The sequence below is a fragment of the Sturnira hondurensis genome, unplaced genomic scaffold, assembly GCF_014824575.4.
Source record: "Sturnira hondurensis isolate 20B ecotype Veracruz unplaced genomic scaffold, ASM1482457v3 Scaffold0004593, whole genome shotgun sequence".
Classification (NCBI taxonomy): Eukaryota; Metazoa; Chordata; class Mammalia; order Chiroptera; family Phyllostomidae; genus Sturnira; species Sturnira hondurensis.
This window is the reverse complement of record NW_028077224.1, coordinates 6935-28462: the sequence shown is the minus strand read 5'-3', so window position 1 is coordinate 28462 and position 21528 is coordinate 6935. Positions and strand designations below refer to the sequence as shown.

General features: G+C 45.5%; 1 protein-coding gene across 1 annotated transcript; it reads right to left on the bottom strand.

Moving 5' to 3' along the window:
- Window positions 1–545: 545 nt before the first annotated feature.
- On the bottom strand, window positions 546–21476 carry LOC118986865 (maestro heat-like repeat-containing protein family member 7). Its single transcript, XM_037045931.1, has 15 exons — window positions 21393–21476; window positions 15964–16068; window positions 15068–15203; window positions 14526–14614; window positions 13813–13962; window positions 12804–12958; window positions 12409–12541; window positions 11610–11800; window positions 10600–10734; window positions 10249–10366; window positions 9685–9825; window positions 9185–9361; window positions 2102–2260; window positions 1597–1719; window positions 546–746 (listed from the first exon to the last, which is right to left on the bottom strand). Exons 1-15 carry the CDS (start codon window positions 21462–21464, stop codon window positions 546–548), a joined length of 2085 nt encoding a protein of 694 aa, XP_036901826.1. The 5' UTR covers window positions 21465–21476.
- Between the last annotated feature and the right edge of the window lie 52 nt (window positions 21477–21528).

The following is a 21528-nucleotide window of genomic DNA, read 5'->3' as shown; positions in this document are numbered from 1 at the left end:
TGGTGGCCTTGTGTGCAGCACAACCTGAGATTGAAGCCACAACCCAGGTGTGTGCCCTGACCAGGAATCAAACCTGCAGACTTCTGATGCACAAGGCAGTGCTCCAACCAATTTAGCCACACAGCCAGGGCCCAAAGTTTGTATTTTTTAAAAAGTGCTGTGTGTATGTGTGTGTGTATTGTATATTTTGTTTTAAAAAATTCGAGGATGCTAGTAGTGGTTAAATCCAAACGATGGAAGTTCTAGCATTATTTATTGTCTTCTTTCAGCCCATCTGAATATTTTATGTTTTCTACCATTGATGCATATTGTTGTTGTGGAACAGTGTAAAACAAAACTGTTTGGGAAAATCGATGGGGTTTCAGCTGAAGCAACAGTTTTCTCCTGCCAAGTGTATATACTTCTCTTACAAAGCAGCATGCCTTGTGGGTAGATGCACACACAGCCAGGATGATGGCAGAGAGTTTTCCAGGCCTTTCTGACATTCGATTACAGGTCAACCTCCCTAACCAGGTCAGAGCTGGGAAAGGATGTGACCAGCTTCATCATACCACGGTTCTGGCTTCACCCTTTAGCAAAAAGTCAAGGAGGGCTTTCCTGCTGCAGAGGAGGGAGGAACTGACAGGAGGGACCTCCTTACCTAGGAAGGTGACTGCAGCTGCCCGTAGGAAGGACTGAGGGCTCTTTAAAAACTCAAAGCTCTGGAGCAGCAAGTCCCCCAGAAACACAGTTCTGCGAGTGCTCACCTGTGGAGTCAAAGAGGATTGGTGATGACTGCGAAGGGACTCTACTAAAGACCTGCTTGCAGCCATGCCTCCCTCACCCTGTCCAGAAGCAGCATTGTTTTCTGTCTTCAGTCAGCTTAAATCATTGGAACCTGCACACTCAGACACTCCCACCCCCAGCCAAAGAGCAGACTCAGCAGAAAGTCCATAAGGAGGGTTCTGCTCCCTGATACCAACATGAGAGCGGAGGAAATGACTGATGTGCAGTCAGGAGACCCAGGTTTGAATACTGGCCCTGACACTGGCTTTGGTTTCCCATCTGTAGAGTTGAAATAAAACCTGCCAGACCTCCCTTGCATGACTGCAAGGCTCCCATGGGAGAATGGATGTGGAAGTGCTTTGTAAACTCTAAAGTGCTCTATCTGTGTAAGGAACCAAATTCATAATGTTAGAATTATTCCTGGTAGTTCCCAACTGACTTGCTTAGCCCTTACATGTTTACTTTCCAACAAGGACTCCTGAAGTCACAGAAGCCACAGACCCTCAGCACCCTGATGACGGATCTAGAGCCCTGAGGACTCCTGCCTCTAGCTTTTCCTGCCACCTCTAAGCAGAAGGCCTCTATCCCACTGCCATCTACTCCCCTTGCACGATGTCCTTAGCCTCCGAAGGCAGAGATTGGGATGCTATGGAGGACCAGGGGCTGGCATCCTAAATGTGAGTTGTCAGAGTTTGCTGATGATAAAGAATGAGAATCAAGGAAAGGAAAAATGATGTCTTCTGTCAGCCCTCTCCTCTTTACTCACCTAGCCTGTCCCTGAGTCCCTAATGTGAATACTGTGGGCTGGCTTCCTCAGAGACTCTCACTCACCAGGTACTTGCATGTTTCTTCCAACACGTGGAAGTGGTCACTGAAGTTGATATCCTGGAACATGCGAATCAATCGCCGCCACCCCATCACTTTGGTCCATTCAGTCAGGGCCCTTCCACAGGCCTGTGGGACAGAAACAAGGAAATCCTCAAAGCCTCACTCCTATAACCCTGCAGAGCCAGACCAGAGGCTAAGTGGAAGACCAGGCAGGTAGGTCCCTAGGGGGTTGGCTGGGATTAGTAGCTGGGGATCAGGTTCAACATGGAGCCTTGTTCATGAGAAGGGACATAAACAGCTTCAGGGAGCAGAACCGTATCAGGATAAGAGTGACGGCACCTGAGAGAGGGTGAAAGCGCTCAATCCAGCCCAGAGGATGGGACCAAGGGGTGGACGGTGAATGCAGACCCCAGACTTGGCTCGTGAAAGAAGACTAAAGGGAAGGGGCTGTCCTCTAGCAGGAAGGGCTGAATCAGGCTGAGCGTGGCAGGACAAAGGATGCTAGCACCTTGACTACATCTGTGGTGTGGTCCTGCAAGCTGAGCAACAGTGGGACTAAGAAGCTCTTGATCTGTTTTCGGAGGGAAGGTCCAGGCTTCAATTTTCTCACTCGACATAGCATGTGGCCCAGGGCAGAGGTGGCTGAGATCCTCACCTCGTCCTTCTCCTGCCATTAAAAGCAAAATGGAGGTGAAAAGGCTTTGGTTTCCTCTGGCCTCGCCTGACCGGACTTCCATACTGCCCACATGTCATTCCTCACATCCAAAGGACAATGATGCCATTGTGCGTGCATACTGGAAAGGCAACAGGACTTGTGTGGCTCAGGAATTCTCGTTAGCCCCCCAGAGCTAATGAGTCAGTTTGTTAAGGCACAGTGCTAGGAAAACAAGATTATAATTTCAATTCTGCCACAAACCATATTTACAATCTGTAACTTCATTCTCTTAGGGAATTTACCCCCAGAATGCTAAATTAAAAACAAAACACAGACATTATCTTGCTTATGCTGTGAATAGAATTGTTTAAACCTATATTAGCTTTAAGTCTATAAATAATTGCACATAGAGTAATAATTCTATATATTAATAAATAGTTATATAAATGTATAATTGAATATAATTGTTTAAATTTATATTAACAACGATCACAAACATCCACACTTTGTACACTTTTGGGAGTATATCATATTGAACAAATATTTATTCAGTACCTATCATGAGCTAGGCACAGTACTAAGTAACAGGCATTGAAGGACTGGTGAGTTCTGAATTTGTAGGTTATGAAAAACAGATATTTTAACAAGTTGAATACACACATTATCATCTTTTGCACAGGGCACATAATGGCTAAACTGAGAGGTGATTCAACGGTAGTGCTTTAATTTAAAAAGCAGGAATTGGTTGATTTTAGTCACAAATTAGAGGAACAAATGAAGGCTAAACTAATTGAAATGAAGGGAGATGTCCAGGAAACCAATAGTGATGGAAAGGAAACTGGGACTCAAATCAATGGAATGGACCAGAAGGAAGAACAAAACATCCCACCAGAAAGGAATGAAGAAATGAGAATTCAAAAAAATGAGGAGAGGCTTAGGAACCTCCAGGACATCTTTAAACATTCCAACATCCGAATTATAGGGGTACCAGAAGGGGGAAAGAAACAGCCATGAGTGGAAAACTTATTTGAACAAATAATAAAGGAGAACTTCCCCAGTCTGGCAAAAGAAATAGACTTCCAGGAAATCCAGGAAGCTCAGAGAGTCCCAAAGAAGTTGGACCCAAGAAGGAACACATCAAGGCACTTCATAATTACATTAGCCTAGATTAAAATGAAGGAGAGAATCCTAGAAGCAGCAAGAGATAAGGGGACAGTTACCTACAAAGGAGTACCCATCAGACCATCAGTGGATTTCTCAAAAGAGAACTTACAGGCAAGAAGGGGCTGGAAAGAAGTATTCCAAGTCATGAAATCCAAAGACCTACAGCCAAGATTGCTTTATCCAGCAAAACTTTCATTTAGAATGGAAGGATAGATAAAGTGCTTCTCAGATAAGATCAAATGCAAGGAGTTCATCATCACCAAGCCCTTATTATATGAAATGTTAAAGGGACTTACCTAAGAAAAAGAAGATGAAAAAATATGAACAGTGAAAGGACAGCAAACTCACAGTTATTAACAACCACACCTAAAACAAAAGCAAACCATGAGGACAGCTAGATCAGGAGCAAAACGAGAGAAATGGAGATCACATGAACGGTTAGCAATAGGGAAGTGGGAGGAGGAGAAGGGGGGAGAAGGTACAGAGAATAAGTAGCATAGACGGTAGGTAGAGAATAGATAGGGGGGAGGGCAAGAATAGTAGGGGAAATATAGAATCTAAAGAACCTGAGATACATGGTCATAAACTAAAGGGGGGGGAATGGTAGGGGAAGGGGTGTGCAGAGTGGAGGGGAATGAAGGGGGTGGGAATAGAACAACTGTAATGGTATAATCAATAAAATATATTTAAAAAAAGAAAAAAAACGGTACAGGTTAGAAGAGCGAATCAGAAAAGATGACACAAAACCTGCTGTCTAGAAGAACCGCTCCTCGGAAGGAAAGTCACACACAGACTGAAAGAGATGGAAACGAGGTTTCATGCAAATGGAGTCAAACAAACAAAAAGCTGCAGTAGCGACACTTCTATCAGACAAAATGGACTTTAAACAAAAGCTACAAAAGAGACAAAGAAGAACCATTACACAATGATAAAGAGATCACTCCAACAAGAGGACATAACTCTTGTAAACACTGATGTGTGCACCAGAGGGGCACCTAACTATGTAAGGCAAACCTTGGTGAACATAAAGGGCAGATGGACAGAAATATAATAATAGCAGAAAAATTTTAAACACCATTGACAATTGATATTGTCAGGGCTTTTCACCCCAAAGCAGCAGACTATACATTCTTTCAAGTGCACATGAAACATTTTCCAGGATAGACCACATATTAGGACACAAAACCACTCTCAATACATTTAAGAAGACTGAAAATAAATCAAGCATCTTCTCTGACCACAATGGTATGAAACTAGAAATCAACTACAAGAAAAAACTGAGAAACACACAGACACACATAGCCTGAATAACAGGTCACTAAACATTGAATGGGTTAACAATGAGATCAAGGAAGGCTCAAAAGAGACCTTAAGACAAGTGAAAATAGATACATGGGAGGGAAGACAGTGGGGGAGTGAATGGGAGTCACACTGACCTCCCCCCAGGGCCAATCTTGACTTACAACTCAAGTGTGGAGAAACCACCCAGAACAAACAACTGAGCAATAGCCAGAGAGAAGCCCTATAACTTTGTATAGACAGAAGACTCAGCTTCCGCACAGCCTGTCTGTTAAGGAGTGGGGTACAGACTCAAGAGGGCTTGCTGGGCACCCACAGGCAGCAGCACAGGAGGGATAATTTAGCAGCTGGCTGAATCCCCCTGACAAGAGTGGGGTCAAAAACCTAGGCTAGGATTCCCATCCTAGAGCACCACAGACCCCAAAATACACAGTTAACAACCAGCAGGGAAAAGTGGCAGGGCTGAGGAGAGAGAGAGGGCTGGAGACCCAGGAGCCATTTAAAGGGCCAACGCACAAATTTTCATTTGCAGCCTCTTACCCTGGGCTCTGGCAGAGGCATGGGCAGAGTGGGCTGGTGATGCCTGAGGAGATACTAAGGACTGAAGCTTGGAGGAGAGAACTGAGAAAGTAGATGGCAGGTTCCATGCGCTGAGTCATTCCCCAGAGAGCAGTAGCCATTGCACTCAGGCAGACCACTCCTGAGCCCCGATAGCCCAGATCCCAGGAGGGCATCTGCCCTGGCCCTGTGGTGCTTAAGCCTGACAGCTGAGGGCAGAGTGACCAGATTCACAACTAAAGGAGAGAGCCAGAGGCAGTAGATCCCTGGCAAAGCAGGGGTAAAGTGGACTGGAGAGACTTGGGGAGAGACTAGGGGTGGAGGACTTGGGGAGAGAACTGAGAGCAGCTGCCAGGATCCCGATGCTGAGCCAACCCCCATATGCAGCAGCCGTCTGCTCAGGCAGATTGCTCCCCTCGGAGCAGCAGCCTGAGCAGAAACAATAGCTCCCACCCCAGGAGGGATTCGGCTCAGCCCCAGGGTGCTTACGTCTGACTGCTGAGTGCAGAGTGACCATGTTCACAATGGAAGGAGACAGCCAGGGACAGCAGATCACTGGAAGCATTGAACAGGCTGCCTGAGGTCAGACGGGGTCAACATCTGACATCACCAGAGGCAGACCCAGAAAGAAGAAACAACGGGACATATAAGAGGCTACCAAGATGAAAGCTGCTGTAGTCTTTTTCGTGATTTGTGCTATTATCTTCCCCAAATAGCTTTTTAACATTCCTTTTTTGTCCAGCAAGTCTGTACATATTAAGTCACTAGGTTTTATACTATAATGAATTTCAATTCACATGTTTTGCCTCTCCCTCCTCTTGGTCCATTTTACCTTCCTCTTTCCTTGCAATATTTCCATTTCAAATTTTGTTTTCTTTCTCACTACAACTTGTTTCTATTCTGCACTCTTACTATTTCTCTGCCAGCCAGACACACAAAACCAGTTTTCTTGTCAAGGTTAATTACACAGCCCTGCTCTTAAAATACCTACTTTCTCTCTCCACCTTTAACAATCTTTGCTAGTTGGTTGTGGGTAGGGTAGTTGTTGCATTGTTTTTTCAATTTTACCTCTAGAGCTTTACTAATGTTGTATTTCATATATCAGATTTTACTGGTACCCTCTCCTAGTCTTTTTTTGTCTCAAATTTTAGTTTTGCCTCCTTAGCAGTTTTTTTTCTTTTGCTTGGCTTTCTCCCTGACCTTGAATTTTTCTTTATTCTCCTTTTTCTTTTTTTCCCTTATATCCCAAATTTTATTTTTTCCTCTTTTAGCTCGGTGTTTGTTCCTCACTCTTAGTACTGCCTCACCCTCTATCATTTCAAAAATACTTCCCATTCCTCTAAACATCACTTGGACTTTTCTGTTTTTCTCTCTTATTCTCATACCACCGATATTAATTTTTCCGCATATGTTGTTGATAGCACAGTGGTGGATCCTCCTCTACAGTTTGGCTCCTATATTTTTATTAATTATTTACTATTTTGCCTTCCATTTTCTCTCATTTTTATATCATTTTAATTTGTATTTAAACCTACTATTATATGTGTCCCTTCTCATACTCCATTCCTCATTGTTCATTCTTTTTTTTAATTCATGAGGTAAATTTTACCTCCTTTCTTTCCACTGCTCCAACTCCCAACTCTTATTAGTGCTCCTCCCTCCACTCTCTCAAAATCACTTTTATTTCAGTAGATGATCTCCTATCTGCTCTCCTTTCATACAATAGTCTTCATCTCATTACACTCTTATTAATATCAGCTCATTTGTATTGATAGTGGTTGTGGAGGGAGTTGTATTTGTGCAGTTGCTCCCTGAGCTTCGTGGTTTTGCTCTGGCAGGAGCTGAACAACAACACAGAAGACACGGTGGGTGGAGTGACCCTCCCTTAACAAGAAAGATCCAACAACAATCGAAAGCAAATTATATCTAGAGAACTAACGTAAAGGGCACCCCAAGGGCATCAAGTTCAGGTGATCAAGGAGACTGCACCACTGAATCTCACAGGCCTCCTGCCATAGGAGATCACACCACAAAGTCAGAAAGTTAAAACAGATCAACTTAAAAAGGAGAAGCAAACAAGAAGAGTCCCACAAATAATGGGAAGTCAAAGAAAAAACTCCCAATCAAAAGGAAAGGAGACAACTTCAGAAAGAATGGTAAATGAAACAGAGGCAAGTCGACTAAAGCAAAAATATCACCATGCTTCATAGGATTTAAATGAGACCCAGAGTCACATAATGGAATATTTAAAATGATGCAACAAAAAATGACTCCATATGTGAACAGCCAGGAAAACCTTAACTCGCATGGGAAAAGACCACTGACATGCCAGTCAAGAGGAAAGAGATGCTGGAATCATCTGATATAAATCTTAAAGCAGCTTATATACAAAACACTTCAAACAGCAACAGTGAACACCCCTGAAGTAAATACAGAAATAAAAGTCCCAGCAAAGAAACAGAAGATATAAAGAAAAAACATGGGAAATTGTTAAACAGAGAAATACAAATTTAGTAGACTAAGTAGCAAAACAGATGGCAGAGGAGTCAGTGAACTTGAACAAAGATCAATGAAAATAATCTGATACACACAGAGAAAAAGAACTGGAATGAACACTCTTGGGACCTACTGGACAAGAACAAAAGGTCCAATATTACTGTCATCAACTCCTAAAAGGAGAGTAAGAAGAATGTGGTGCTGAAAAAAAACTTGAAGAGAAAATGGCTAATAACTTCCAAAGTTTGATAAAGATATAAATATAGAGATTTCAAGAAATCGGTGAACCCCAAATGGGCTGAAATGGAGGAAATTCATGCCAACACATGCCTCAACTGCTGAGAACTAAAGACAAATGTGAGAGAAATAAAGATATTTCCAGACAAAGACTGAAAACAGTGACCATGAACACACCCTCACTGAAGAAGCCTGAAAGAAAGAAGAGGTGGTCTAGCAGGGAGGGGAAAGCTACGAGAAGGAAAGGGAGAACAAGGCTACGTAAACACAGGTAAACCTCAGTAAGTACTGACTGTATAAAACACCAGTAATGCCGATGCGTTTAACAAAGACCGAATCTGGGGAGTGTAAAAGAATGTGAAAGTAAAATACTAGACAGTAATAATACACAAAATGGGAGGGTGTAATCGGAGTTAAATCACTCTAAGGTCCTTTCATTGCTTGCACGAAGGGAAAAGATTATTTTTAGGCTTCGTTAAGTCAATTACATGTGTTGAACTTTAGGAGTATCTGAGATATAGATGAATCAGATGTTGACCCTGCCATCATGAAGTGAGTGTCCAGGCTCTTAAGAGATGAGAGTGACACAAAAATAATTTAAATCCAAGGTTCAAGAACTGAAAAGTTATAGATGCCAGATCAGCAGCACTGTGAACAAGCATCTCTGATTCGAATGCCATCAGTTCAAAAGTTCTATGTTCTGTAAGGAGGATAAGATGATGAGAGTACAGGTACTGGTCTGGGAAGTTCAGGTTTCCCAACCTCTGGGTTCTTGAGACCAGGCTCCTAGCATTCTAGGGTCCCTGTGTTTTTGGAAGGAGGCTAGAAGTCATGAGCTCTCTCCACATTCTTCAAGTCTGCAGGAGAAGATCCTGGGAGTCACAACCAATTCTGTATCGGTATCACTTTTTTTCCTTCAGTGGCTCCCTCAGGGAACCAGTGACAAGAGAGGAGTGGATGAGTGTGTGCTGGGCACATCTGTAAGTAATAGGAGATGAATTTGGGGCCTGTCCAATGCACTGCTTCAAGTAACCACGTCTCCTTTTTTCTGCCCCTCAGTGATTTCAGCCTCCCACCACAGTCCCATACCCCTGCCCCAGAATCCTTAATTCAGCCTGAACAGTTCATCTGCAGCTCCAGCCTCTACAGTTCCCAACTACTCCCAGGTACTTAGGCTCATACATCACTGACGAGTGCAGGCAGTTGCTTGGTGATGCTCCCCAAGACCAGCTTGATGTCCTTTCTCTTCCCATGGTGGGTGATGTTCTGTAGGGCCTTCACCGCCTGTACCCTCACTCGCCACTCATCATTCTTCAGGAGTTTTTCCAAGAAGGGAACCAGGCTGTTCCAAGTTTCTGACTATTTGGAAGAAGGCACAGATCACCACAGATCATGCAACACTTCAGGGACAAGAATTTATGTGAGAAAAGAGATGGTGCCTAAGAGAAACAGACACAGGGGACCGAGGGGCTGGATATGCCGAGGACCCGGAAGCCTGATGCCCAGGGTGTGTGGGAGACCTGATGGCCAGGCTGTGCAGTAAATCTACAGACTGGATGCTTTGCTGCCCTGACTGAGGGGTGGGGAATGAACTAAGCCCTGAGTAACTAAGAGACCAAGGGAGGTACATTAAATGGTTCGGAGACTTACACTCGATTCCCATTGAGTCCCCCCATTCTTACTTTTTCTGGGTGCAGTGCTAGGTTACTGATCCCACGGAGCCCGATTTCCTTGATGATGTGGCCGGGCTCCATGATCCAACTGGACAGATTGCCTACAAAGTCCTGCCCCAGAGTCGCAGCCACTGATTCATGAGAGAGGAGCTGTGGGAGCAAGGCAACTACAGATGTGGATGGAGAAAAAGAATGGGTACCCCAATCCTCCTCAGCCCTCCCTCGGGCCCCCCATGCAGGTAGGGCTGTAACAAGTTGCAAACAGATTCAGATCTGTACAAATGGGGTAGAGACTAATGCCATGGAAGATGATGCTCATAAAGTCTGCATTTCAGGCCAGATGCTGGGATCCAAGAATGACACTGGGGAGACTAGAGCTGCTGATCTCCTGCCCAGGCTTTCCCTGCCCTTTTTAACCAGGCTTCTTGAGCTACAGGCAAGGCAACCCCACTTTAGATGGCTCAGTTTTACTCTTTCTGCTTTATGGGGCATGTTATTTAACATTTTGGTCAAATATTCCTCAGCTGCAGGAAATGAATGGCAGGGGCTGGGGTCCTCTCCCCAGGCTTTCCCCTCTGCATAGATGCTCCTGGCCAGGATCTTCTGATGAATATCCAGGCTGCAGAGGAGGTTCTTGACATGGTTCAGAACCTGCTGCAGAATGGCTGGCTCACAGTTCTCCACAATGCCACTAGGGTGGGAGAGGGAAACTCAAGAGTTGCTGGATGGGGGGGCGGGGGGTGGGTAGTGGGGGGAGGGGATGGGGCAAAGGTGCAGTGTGCACAGAACAGGGGAAATGTAAGTGCTGAGGTCTGGGCATGAGGAAGGGAAGGATAAAGGCTGCTGTCTTTGAGTGCTGGGCCCTGGAATACTGGGGGTAGGGGGCAAGAGTGGTATGAGGCTTGCTGGGGAAATGGTCCCCACCTTGTCAGTTCTATGACCCCTAAGTAGTATAATTCAGGGTTGCATAGAAGCTCCCAGCACTTCTGTTCTTCTGTGTGGGTCATCACTCCACCAGATGCAGCCGTCAGCAGTAACTTCACCAACTCCAAGGCACAACTGAAGGCAAGTCGTCATGGGTTTGGAAAACAAAGGGACAGACAGATGGATAAGGTGTTATGCCCTAGTTTGCATCCTTGTGCTGGCAAGCCAGGAGACAGTTCCCTAACCTGGTAGCTAGATGGGTTCTGCTTCCAAGCTCTGACAATCCACAGCTCTCTGAAACCATCTCCAATGGCTCACCTACTCAGCCCTTCAACCTCAGTGCTCACTTAACCACAGAGTCTTACTGAAGAGGTGACAGACACGTTGGAGAGCCATGGTGTTCACACTCTGCTCTCCATGGCAAGAAAGGTTAGGATGTCTTCAGCTCCACAGCCACCCAATCAGAATGTCTCTGCTGATTCCTTTTATTTGTTTTTATTTTTTATGTAAGGTTGCACTTGAATCGAATACTCTGAGGTTTTAGAAAGAAGTAAGACAACTACTTATTTAGGAGCCCAACCCCCACCTTCCTGAAGAAAACTGCAGTAATGAGTTGCACAAGAAGGCACAGCTAGCGACAAAGCTCATCCAGAGGTCACCCAGATTCAAAAGGCCACATCTGCATGTAGAGAATGACACAGGGGTAGTCTTGCCCTGTCCTTCACCATCTAATTGAAACTTTTCTCATGCAGAGTTATGAACACAGATGTGAACCGCTGAGTGAATCAGGAGAACAGCACACGACAGAAAAGGAGGAAAGAGAAACTCGAAAACACAGGAGAACATTCCAGTACATGATGCTGCAGCACCCATTCCGATAAGTAGATAGAATATGGGTGTGGAAGCCACAGCATCTCCTTCTCAGCATCCCTAGGTGATCAGCATCCAGTTGCCCAGGGCCCTCTGGAGTTGACTAGTCCCATTCCCCCATCACATGGGGCTAGGCTTACCCAGCTGGGTTGAAGACCTTGCTCTCCTTCCCTGGGCTCTGGTTCTCTGTGTAGACAACCTCCAGGGAGGGATATCTGTCAATCACCCAGTGGAGATGACACAGCATTGCCAGCAAGAGCCGTGGGAAGAGTTCACGAATGGAGTCCTGGCACGGGGACCCAGACAGCATCTCATACAAGGCACAGGTCACCTGGGGAAGACACATGGGAAGGAGGGAAGCAGAACTGACTAGGCCTGATGCAGACAAAATGGTCCTAAGATCCCATACACTGAGTTCATCCCTGTCCCCACTTGTTACTGCCCAAAGGACACCCAAACACGGAAAGCCCACAGCTCATCCCTGGGAAAATGAGGAGCCATGCACGTGTAATCTGCTCTCTCTTCATTCCCCAACATACAAACAAAAGGGAAGAAACTCTAAATTTTCTTCTAAATTATGATTTGCAGCATAATTTGTGCAACCCAATGTCAGGTAACCGAACCTCCTCTGCCCCCCATCCCCACAGCCAGGCTCCAGGAAAATGACCGTGTACCACCAAATCAAGAGACAGAAAAAGCTGATTAACTCTGAACATCAGTTTCCCTGTCCATGAAATGGGGCTGACCTCTGCCCTTCCTCCATCTTGCAGTTCCTGGACGTACACATCCAGGTACGTGCAGTATTAGGAAGACCAGTGTTAAAGCTCTCCTCTTTGCTCCTCCCTGACACCTGCCGCGACCCTGCAGGTGCCCTTTGATCTTCAGAGCTGCTCCCAAGTCCCAGTTATTCCTCAGCCCCCTCTCCTCCCTCATATTGACCAGCACACTCTGGGGCACCACCTCTTTCATTTCTCCTGTGCGGCGCTGTTCCAAAATGCCTGTGAGCAGCTGCAGGACGTTGAATGTGGTCTCTCTCTGGGTCCCAAACACCTTCCACAGGGCCAGAACGGTTCTTCAAGACCCAGAGACAGCTATGTCATGGGCCCCGGGGACCATGTTCCTAGGACTAGTCTGGTCTCAGGCCTATGACCTGAGGTGCCAGTTCTCAGGTGCCAGAGGGAGGGGGACCCAAGAGGACTTGTCCAGGGAACATGAAGTTTGACTGTGAATAGGAAAAAGTGTGCTGGTGCAGAGATTTTTGTCATGGACTTGGGGTGGAGCAGGGGAGGGTTCGTGGGGATGGAGGATGTGCTCCGGGGCCCTGGGAGAGATACCTATCCCAAGGGAGGGGCTTGTTGAGCAGCAGGGGCACCACCGTGTGGGTGCGGTTCTCTGCCAGCAAGCACATGGCCCGAAGGGCCTCCTCCTTCGTGCTGGGCTCCAGCTGGGATCTGAGCTGTTCCAGGATGCCCTCCACAAGCTCCTCGACCTACAGGGTAGAGCCAGAAGAACCTCAGTTGTCCCTTCTTTGCTTCCTTCCCTCCTATTCCCTGTCTACCAGCCCCTCAAGCTCAAGGTTGCAATCCTGTCAGTGCCACTTCTCCAGGCAGAGTTCTGGGGTACCAGCGGCCAGACCAGCAGGAGCCACAAAAAAAATTCCAGAAGCTCATGCCAGGGCTGACTGGAGTCAATGCCTGCCCACAGCCCTGGAGTCCAGACAGGAGCTCCCAGGCTTCTCAGGAGACACAAGATGCTCCAGAGGGAAGACAGAACCTCCGGTGACATCCCAGGGCTTTCCCTTCCAGCCGAGTCCAACGTATACTCGTGAAACTGCAGGCACAGTGGTACTGGATGTGGAAGGACCACAGGGCTCTCACCTGGTTGTTTCTTTTTGAAATGAAGTAGAAAATGTAAAATGCTAAACCTTCTCACTTTTATATGTTAGTCTAATAGAAAATGTATGCAAAGGTCAGATATTTCATGAGCTTGCTTATTTGCAGTCCATAGCCTTTCCTTTCACAGAGGTCTAGGCCTCCTGACACCCCAGGGAATCAGGGTGAATCCCCCAACAATGCTTACACTACTGCAGATGGTTGTCATTACCTGAGGAATCGGCCACCCAGGTGGGAAACACTGCAGTTACAAGCTCAGAATTACAATGTTAGGGCTCCCTGTGATCACAGAGAAAATTTAGCTCAAGCCTAGATTTTAGGGGTCACTGAATTATAGTCAGCTGAGGAAAGAGACTTGGCCAAGGCCTTCCAGCTGCTTGGTGACAGAGCCAGGGGAAGAGCCCAGGGCTCCTGACTTTAGGGCAGAGCTCTTGCTGCAGCACCACGTTACCTTCCCCAAATCTTTGCCTTGCTCTTGGATGACAGCGCTCATCAACTGGGCTGAAGCCAGAGACGACTGGGTCCTGCTGCTGCTCAGTTCCTTCACAGCTGTCAGTACCAGGTTGGTGAGCTGGGGCTGGGTGAAGAACTGGGCAAATGCCTGCAAAAGGGCGGGATCAGGCTGTACTCTGGGGTCCCCTGTCTGAGAGAGCCTGTGCCATTCCTCCTGGATACGGAGGGCTTCTCTGGGGAAGATGATGTGCTTTTTCTCTTAAGCTTGTGCTGCCTGCCTAGATCCAGAAGACTCTTTGACTGATGCCAGAGTCTTTGGGGATAGAAGTGGGAAAACACTGACCTCAGAGGCAGTGTGAGGCTCAGAGGTCAATAGCTGCAGAGGCAGAGCACAGGGAGAGGAGGGCTGGGGCTCAGGGGCTCAGTGACATCTTTTTGAGGCACAGGTGGCATCTACACATTGCTCACAAAGCATCATTAGCATGAAGCGAAGGCTTCTGGGGACACAGGTCAACAAGGATTAGGACCTATAATGCCCAAAGAGAAAAAATAGTAGCATGTGGTAGAAAAATGTTCCCAAAAGGAAAAGGTCTCATCTAGTAATGGAATGGGAAATGAGAAGGGATCAAAAATCCCACCCAGGAGTCCCCAATATCAGGTCAATGGCAGCCTCAGTCTCTCCCCACTTTGTCTCTGGTCCTGCCCCCTCACCTTGCCAACATCACTGGCATTTCTAGGGGACAAGTTCCATTTATGCTTGTCCTCTTCTTGCCGGAAGGCCAGATTTTGCTTTTTCATCTCTGAAACAAAACACCCGACCACACTCCTTAGATACTGAGAAAGCATCTTAGGCTCCCCACTTTCCCACCTTCTAGGACAAACTGCTGCTGCCCTAGGTCAGCTGGGGGCTATGTGCCTCCTGTGGGGCTGGGAGTAGAGGAGTGGACACTGAGAACAGGAACGGTGGGAGTTCAGCTCAAAGGACCCCGAGGCTGCCTGTCTCCGAGCAGAGGTAGAATCGGGTAAGAGTAAGGCACTCTGCAGGAGGAGGAGAAGCTAATTCAAAAGAACTATTTCCTGTGTGTGTAGTTTGGCCCAAGAGATTAACTGTCGACGTTTGGGAGCAGATTCATAAATGGAAATAAGGTGTTCAATTAACTTCTTGGGTCTTACTCTTCTGGGACAGAATGCGGGGGGATGGCCAGCCCAAGTGGGAAGCTGCAGGGAGGGTGATAAAAGAAGCTTCCCCTTACGCTTCTTTCTTAAGAGGATACAGTTGAGGTTGTAGGCAGCCCGGGATGACAGAGAGCAGATGGTGTCCACAGGGTCCTGGCAGCATATCGCCAGCAGCTTTACCCAGTGCCCCAGCTGGGTGATCTCCATCTGCATCTAGGGAAGGAAGCTGGAAGTTATCCTCGCCATTCCCTTAGGCTGGGTTCTCACAGGAAAAGAACTGAGAGGAGGGAACGCGTGTGCCAGAGACATGAAAGGTGAGAGACCAGGTGAGGTCGGTGGGAATGGCGTTAGACAGGTGAACTGTGTCCATAAAGGACACAAGGATCACAGTTTTAGAATGACCTTACTCTGTCTCCCTTCTCTGTCTCTTGGTACCCCACTCACCTGTCAGGCCTTGCTCAAATACCTCCTCCTCTAGGAAGCTTTCCCTACCGCCCTCATTTGTAATGTTTGTTTCGGTGTTTCATCCCCACAACATTTGATTTACACATCCGTTATCGCCTTCTGTTTAAGTTCATGCTGTGCATGCCTCTCCCCACACTGGACTGTAATATCCACACAGTCAGGGAACTCTCTGGGTCATCTGCGTGTTTGCTGTAGCACCTAGCACAGCGCCTGGCACAAAGTGAGTGTTTGGTAACTGCTCGTTCCGACAAATAGCATCAAAACGAAACAAGTGGAATGAAATAAAGTAGGTGGATGGAGAAGAAGACCAAGTAGAAGATGTCAGCAGGGAGGAAGAAGAGAACAAAATGGGATGCACAGGAGAAAACACGATGGGACCAGGGCAAAGGAGGATGAGCATGAGTGACCGAGACTTGGTAATGCATGTGATGAAGTTTTGGATAAACGCAGGAATAAGCGCAAACACACTGGGTATGAGGCCCAGGCTCCAGGGCAGGCCCCCACTCACCTTGAAGTTATCCGTAGTTGCAGCAAATCCAAGAACATGGGCAGCACACTGCATGGCCCGTTCCCGCTCACTGTCCTTCTCGGAATTAAGCCATGGGTCCAAAAGCTGGAGGGAGAAGAGGATAAAAGGAGAGGCTTATTCAGCTGCAGCCCAGAGGACAGACAGGTGCTCTTGAACCTGGCTTCAGCAAAGTATCAGGGTAAGACTTCTGGCAGCAGGGCCTCTTCTGCCAAGAGGCAGGTTATGTGGGTCTGGCACTAGAGGCCTTCATTTCCCAACCCCAAATATCCCCTCATCTAGGTGCTAGAAATATCCTCAATTTCTATCCCTTTTCAGGTTAAAGCAGTGACTCTCAAAATAGATCCACTCTATTCACTTCAGTGGGTCCCTATACCCTTGTGTTCCCCTATCCACTTCTTCACCCTTTTCTGTAGAAGAGAACTAGGTGATAACAAAGAAGAATCACTGTACTCATGGATTCCAGGGTAAAGCGTGTATAAGTCTGCTTGAGAGAGATAATGATAAATAATTTCACTTGAAATGCATAAATGCCTCACTTTTAGTAAATCATGGGTCCAAAATATCAACGATCCAAAGATGCAGTGCTATTTAATCTACAATCATGGATCTAACGTGATGCATCTAAACAGGTAACAATCTATAATTGAAAAAGAACAAGAAGAGTAGCAGGGGGAAAATTCACAACCAACGCAAGACAACACTGAGGCTGCACTGACCAGAAAAAACACTTCCTGAAGAGATGAGGAATTTTAGTGGGAGTTTTACAAGTCTTCCCTGCAGCCAGGCTATGATGAAATACTTCAGTGATGAGATTGTGTTCTCTACCTACCATTTTTTATGGAGGGGAATCAGAACTCTTTGGAGAAACAGTGATCCCAGGACTGAGATAGGAAGGATACAAGATATTACACTGGAGAGCAAGGAAGCTATTAAAGGCTAACGGGGTCATGTTGGAGGGATTCAGGAGCGGACTCAAAGTCTGCCACTCACTGAATGTAAGACAACATAGACATCAATAGAATAATAGTTGTATTTGATTAAAACACACAAAGGTTTTAAAAATTCATTATAAATTCAAATGATACTAGAAGACTTCCTCCCAAGATGGAGGCGTAGGTAAACTTTGCCTCCTTGCACAATCAAAAGCAGGACAAGAAATTTAAAAACAAAAACAATGCCAGAAAATAGAACTGTATGGAAGTCCAACAGCCAAGGAGTTAAAGAAGGAACATTCATTCAGATTGGTAGGAGGGGCAGAGATTGGTAGCTGGGGCAGGGAGGACTCATGGCAAGGCAGCAGCTGGCGGACTTGGTGGTCCCACGTTCACATGAGAATAATCCAGGAAGAACAACTGGGGAGCGAGACAGACCGCACAAACCAGGGTTACAGTGTGGGGAAATAAAGCTTCAAAATCTCTGGCTGTAAAAACTTGTGGGGATTGTGGTGGCACAAGAAACTCCCAGCCCCACAGGAGAGTTTGTTGGAGAGACCCACAAGGCCCTAGAATGTGCACAAAACCACCCACCTGGGAAGTAGTACCAGAAGGGCCCAATTTGCTTGTGGGTAGTGGGGAACATGACTGAAGGCTGACTGAGAGCCCAGAAAGCGACACTGCCCCCTCTCAGACACCCTCCCTCACATATAGCACCACATCGCAGGGACATGGGCTGCCCTGCACTGGCAATACCTAAGGCTCTGCCCCTCACAACATGTCAGGTGCAACAAGACAAAGAAATAAGGCCCAAATGAAAGAACAGATCAAAATTCCAGAAAAAGAGCTAAGTGAGGAGGAGATAGACAACCTATCTGACACAGAGTTCAAAACATTGGTAATCAGGATGTTCACAGAACTGATTGAGCTCAGTTGCAAAATGAAGGAGGAAATGATGGCTACCCAAGGTAAAATAAAACAAAATATATAGGGAGTCAACAGTGAAGAGCAGGAAACTGGGACTCACATCAACAATTTGGAACAAAAAGAAGAAATAAACATCCATCCAGAACAGAATGAAGAAACAAGAATTTTTAAAAAAAAGAGGAGAGGCTAAGGAACATCTGGGACAACTTTAAGCCCTCTAACATGTAAATCACAGGGGTGCCAGAAGGAGAAGACCAAGAAGAAGAAATTGAAAATTTATTTGAACAAATAATGAGGGAATATACAGACTTCCAGGAAGTCCAGGAAACCCAGATAGTCCCAAAGAAATTGCACCCATGGAGGGACACTGCAAGGCACATCATAATTACATTACCCAAGGTTAAAGACCAGGAGAGAATCTTAAAAACAGTAAGAGGAAAAGAGACAGTTACCTACAAAGGAGTGCCTATAAGACTACCAGCTGATTTCTCAAAAGAAACCTTACAACCAAGAAGGGGCTGGAAAGAAGTATGTGAAGTCATGAAAAGCAAGGACTTACACCTATGATGACTCTCTTCAGCAAAGCTCTCATTTAGAATGGAAGGACAGATAAAGTGCTTCTCAGATAAGATCAATTCAAGGAGTTCATCATCACCAAGCCCTTATTATATGAAATGTTCAAGGGACTTATCTAAGAAATAGATAAAAACTATGAACAGTGAAGTGACAACAAACTCATAACGATCAAGAACTGAACTTAAAAAACAAAAAGAAAAACTAAGCAAACAACTAGAACAGAAACAGAACCAGGGAAATGGTGATCACATGGAGGGTTTTTGGCGGAAAGGGGGAGGAAAAGAATGGGGGGAGAAGCACAGGGAATAAGAAGCATAATTGGTAGGCATAAAATAGATGCGGGGGGGAGGTTAAGAATAATAAAAGAAACAGAGAAGCCAAAGAACTTCTATGTACAACCCATAGACACCTACCTATAATAGCATAATCCAAACCAAATAGGAAATAGTCTCATAAGGTTTTTAATATATGTAAACATAAGACAACTATGGCATAAAGAGGATGGAAAATATAGAAGTCTATGTGATGATAAAATGTCTGCATTCCACCTGGATTGATTCTAAGTAAAATGGGTTGTGAACAGTATGCATATTGTAATCCCTACAGCTATTGCTATAAAAACTATGCAAAGCCGTATTTTCAAACCACAATACATAATCTAAAACATAATATTAAAATGTGGAAATAAACCAGAGGAGATAAAAAAAGGAAACTGAGAAACAGAAATGACAGGAAACAAGCAGTACACATGAAATAAAGTGGTAAACCTTTATTACTTTATTATATCAGTAATTTCATTAAATGTCAGTGACCTAATGAAAATGTGTTAGTGAGCCACCTACTATCTCAGCCACTGGGGTGAGATGAACTATGAAGTGAGATCCACAAAATGAGCATTTGAGAAGAAAAGTAGAAGCATCTAAAATATATAGATATGTTGCAACAGACTCAGGAAGAGTTCAACTACCGAATATTTTGGTTCTAAAAGATGGAAGAGGAGAAAGAGGCTCTCATTGGTGGGTTCTCCTTTGATTTCTATTCCAAACTGCAGAAGGTAACCAATTTGTTCAGCTGCTTTCAGGAGCACCCACCAACTGATAGTGATTTCACAATAAGCAGTGCTTACACTCTCCTTTGAACACACTGTGGAAATGATGACACAGGTGAAGCCCTTCTGGTCAGCTAAAAGCTCTCTCCTCAGTCAGCTAGTGAGCCCTCTGCGCACCTAGTTTCTTTACTCTGAATTTTCAGAGAATCTCAAAACCCACTGTACACATCCAACCAATCTACTTTTTATATAGAACAGCAAAAACATTACTTCCGTTCTATGTCTCTCTGTTCTGTAACTCTGCAATAATGTGCAAATGATGTATTACAAAGGTTCCTGATAGCAGCTCCTAATAATTATTTCTGCTTTTTGGAATTTCTTTAGCTCATTAAACCTCTGTCCACGGCAGTTTGATTTGCTCAGTTTGTACAATATAAGCATCTTCCTCCCTTTCATCAGACCTCCTTTTGTGTTTAACATCCTGTGCTTGTGTATGAGAGGAGACTTAGCCTTGGGTACTTCTTGCTGAAGCTTTAATGCTTTGTAAATGAAATTGATGTTCATTTAGAAAATGTTAGTGATCTGAACACACCAATTTAAAGACAAATCGTCAGAAAGCATTTTTTAAAAATGAGCCTAGCATCATAACAGGCACGACCAGACCAAAACATTATGGCTCAAAGAGGAGAACAAATCAAAGTCCCAGAGCCAATACTTTTAAGCGACCCAGAGAGAGCCAACCTATCAGATGCACAGTTCAAAACACTGGTCATCAGGATGCTCACAGAACTGGTTGATTTTGGTTGTAAGTTAGATGAAAAAATGAAGACTACACTGAGTGAAATGAAGGAAAATGCACAGGGAACCAAGAGTGATGGGGAAAAAAGTGGGACTCAGATCAATGGAGTGGACCAGAAGGAAGAGAGAAACGACCAAACAGAAAAGAATGAAGAAACAAGAATTCAAAAAAATGAGGAGAGGCTTAGGAGCCTCCAGGACATCTTTAAACATTCAAACATCCGAATTATAGGGGTACCAGAAGGGGAAAAGAAACAGCACAAGTGGAAAACTTATGTGAACAAATAATAAAGGAGAACTTCCCCAGTCTGGCAAAGGAAATAGACTTCCAGGAAATCCAGGAAGCTCAGAGAGTCCCAAAGAAGTTGGACCCAAGAAGGAACACACCAAGGCACATCATAATTACATTAGCCAAGACTAAAATGAAGGAGAGGATCCTAGAAGCAGCAAGAGATAAGGGGACAGTCACCTACGAAGGAGTACTCATCAGACTATCAGCTGATTTCTCAAAAGAGACCTTACAGGCAAGAAGGGGCTGGAAAGAAGTATTCCAAGTCATGAAATCCAAAGACCTACAGCCAAGATTGCTTTATCCAAGATTGCTTTATCTGTTTCCAACTGTACTGAGTTGGTAGTGTCCCCCCAAATTTATGTCCATCCAGCACCTCAGAATGTGACCTTGTTTGGAAATAGGATCTTTGTAGCTGATTCAAGTTTAGGTAAGTTCATACTGGGTTCAGGTGGGATCTGACCTGATGACTGCTGTCCTTGTTAAGAGGAGAAAACACACACACACACACACATACGCACACGCACGCACGCACGCACGCACGCAGGGGGGAGAATGTCCTGTGGAGATAAATGGAGACACAGATTGCTATGAGATGTGTCCAGACCAAGAGATGCCCCACAGGTTGCTAGGAATCACCAGAAGCTAGGAGAGACGCCTGGAACAGACTCTCCTTCAGAGCCTCCAGTAGAAACCAACCCTGCCAACACCTTGATTTTGGACTTCTATCCTTTACGACTGTGACATCATGCTGTGTGGAGCCCTTCAATTGCGGTGCTTCACTACGGCAGCCCTAGGAAACCAGTATGTCAACTTTCAGGGGCTTCTTCCCACTGACCTCCAAGCAGTCCTCCATCCGTGTGGGCATCTCAGCAAGAACCACCTCTGTGAGCCTCTGGAGGGATCCCATGGTCACGTTAAGTAGATCCTGAGGGGGAAAGGGGGACTCAAACAACTGCCAAGCTCTCAGGCTC

Bases quoted from the DNA above. Each gene is read 5' to 3' on its own strand.
- LOC118986865 (XM_037045931.1), bottom strand. From the start codon at position 21,464: ATGGGATCCCTCCAGAGGCTCACAGAGGTGGTTCTTGCTGAGATGCCC. The intron at 14,615-15,067 runs GTAAGGGGAAGC...GTTTTGTTTCAG, and splicing joins TATCCTCTTAAGAAAGAAGC to AGATGAAAAAGCAAAATCTG. The intron at 10,735-11,609 runs GTAAGCCTAGCC...ACTTGCCTTCAG, and splicing joins AAGGTCTTCAACCCAGCTGG to TTGTGCCTTGGAGTTGGTGA.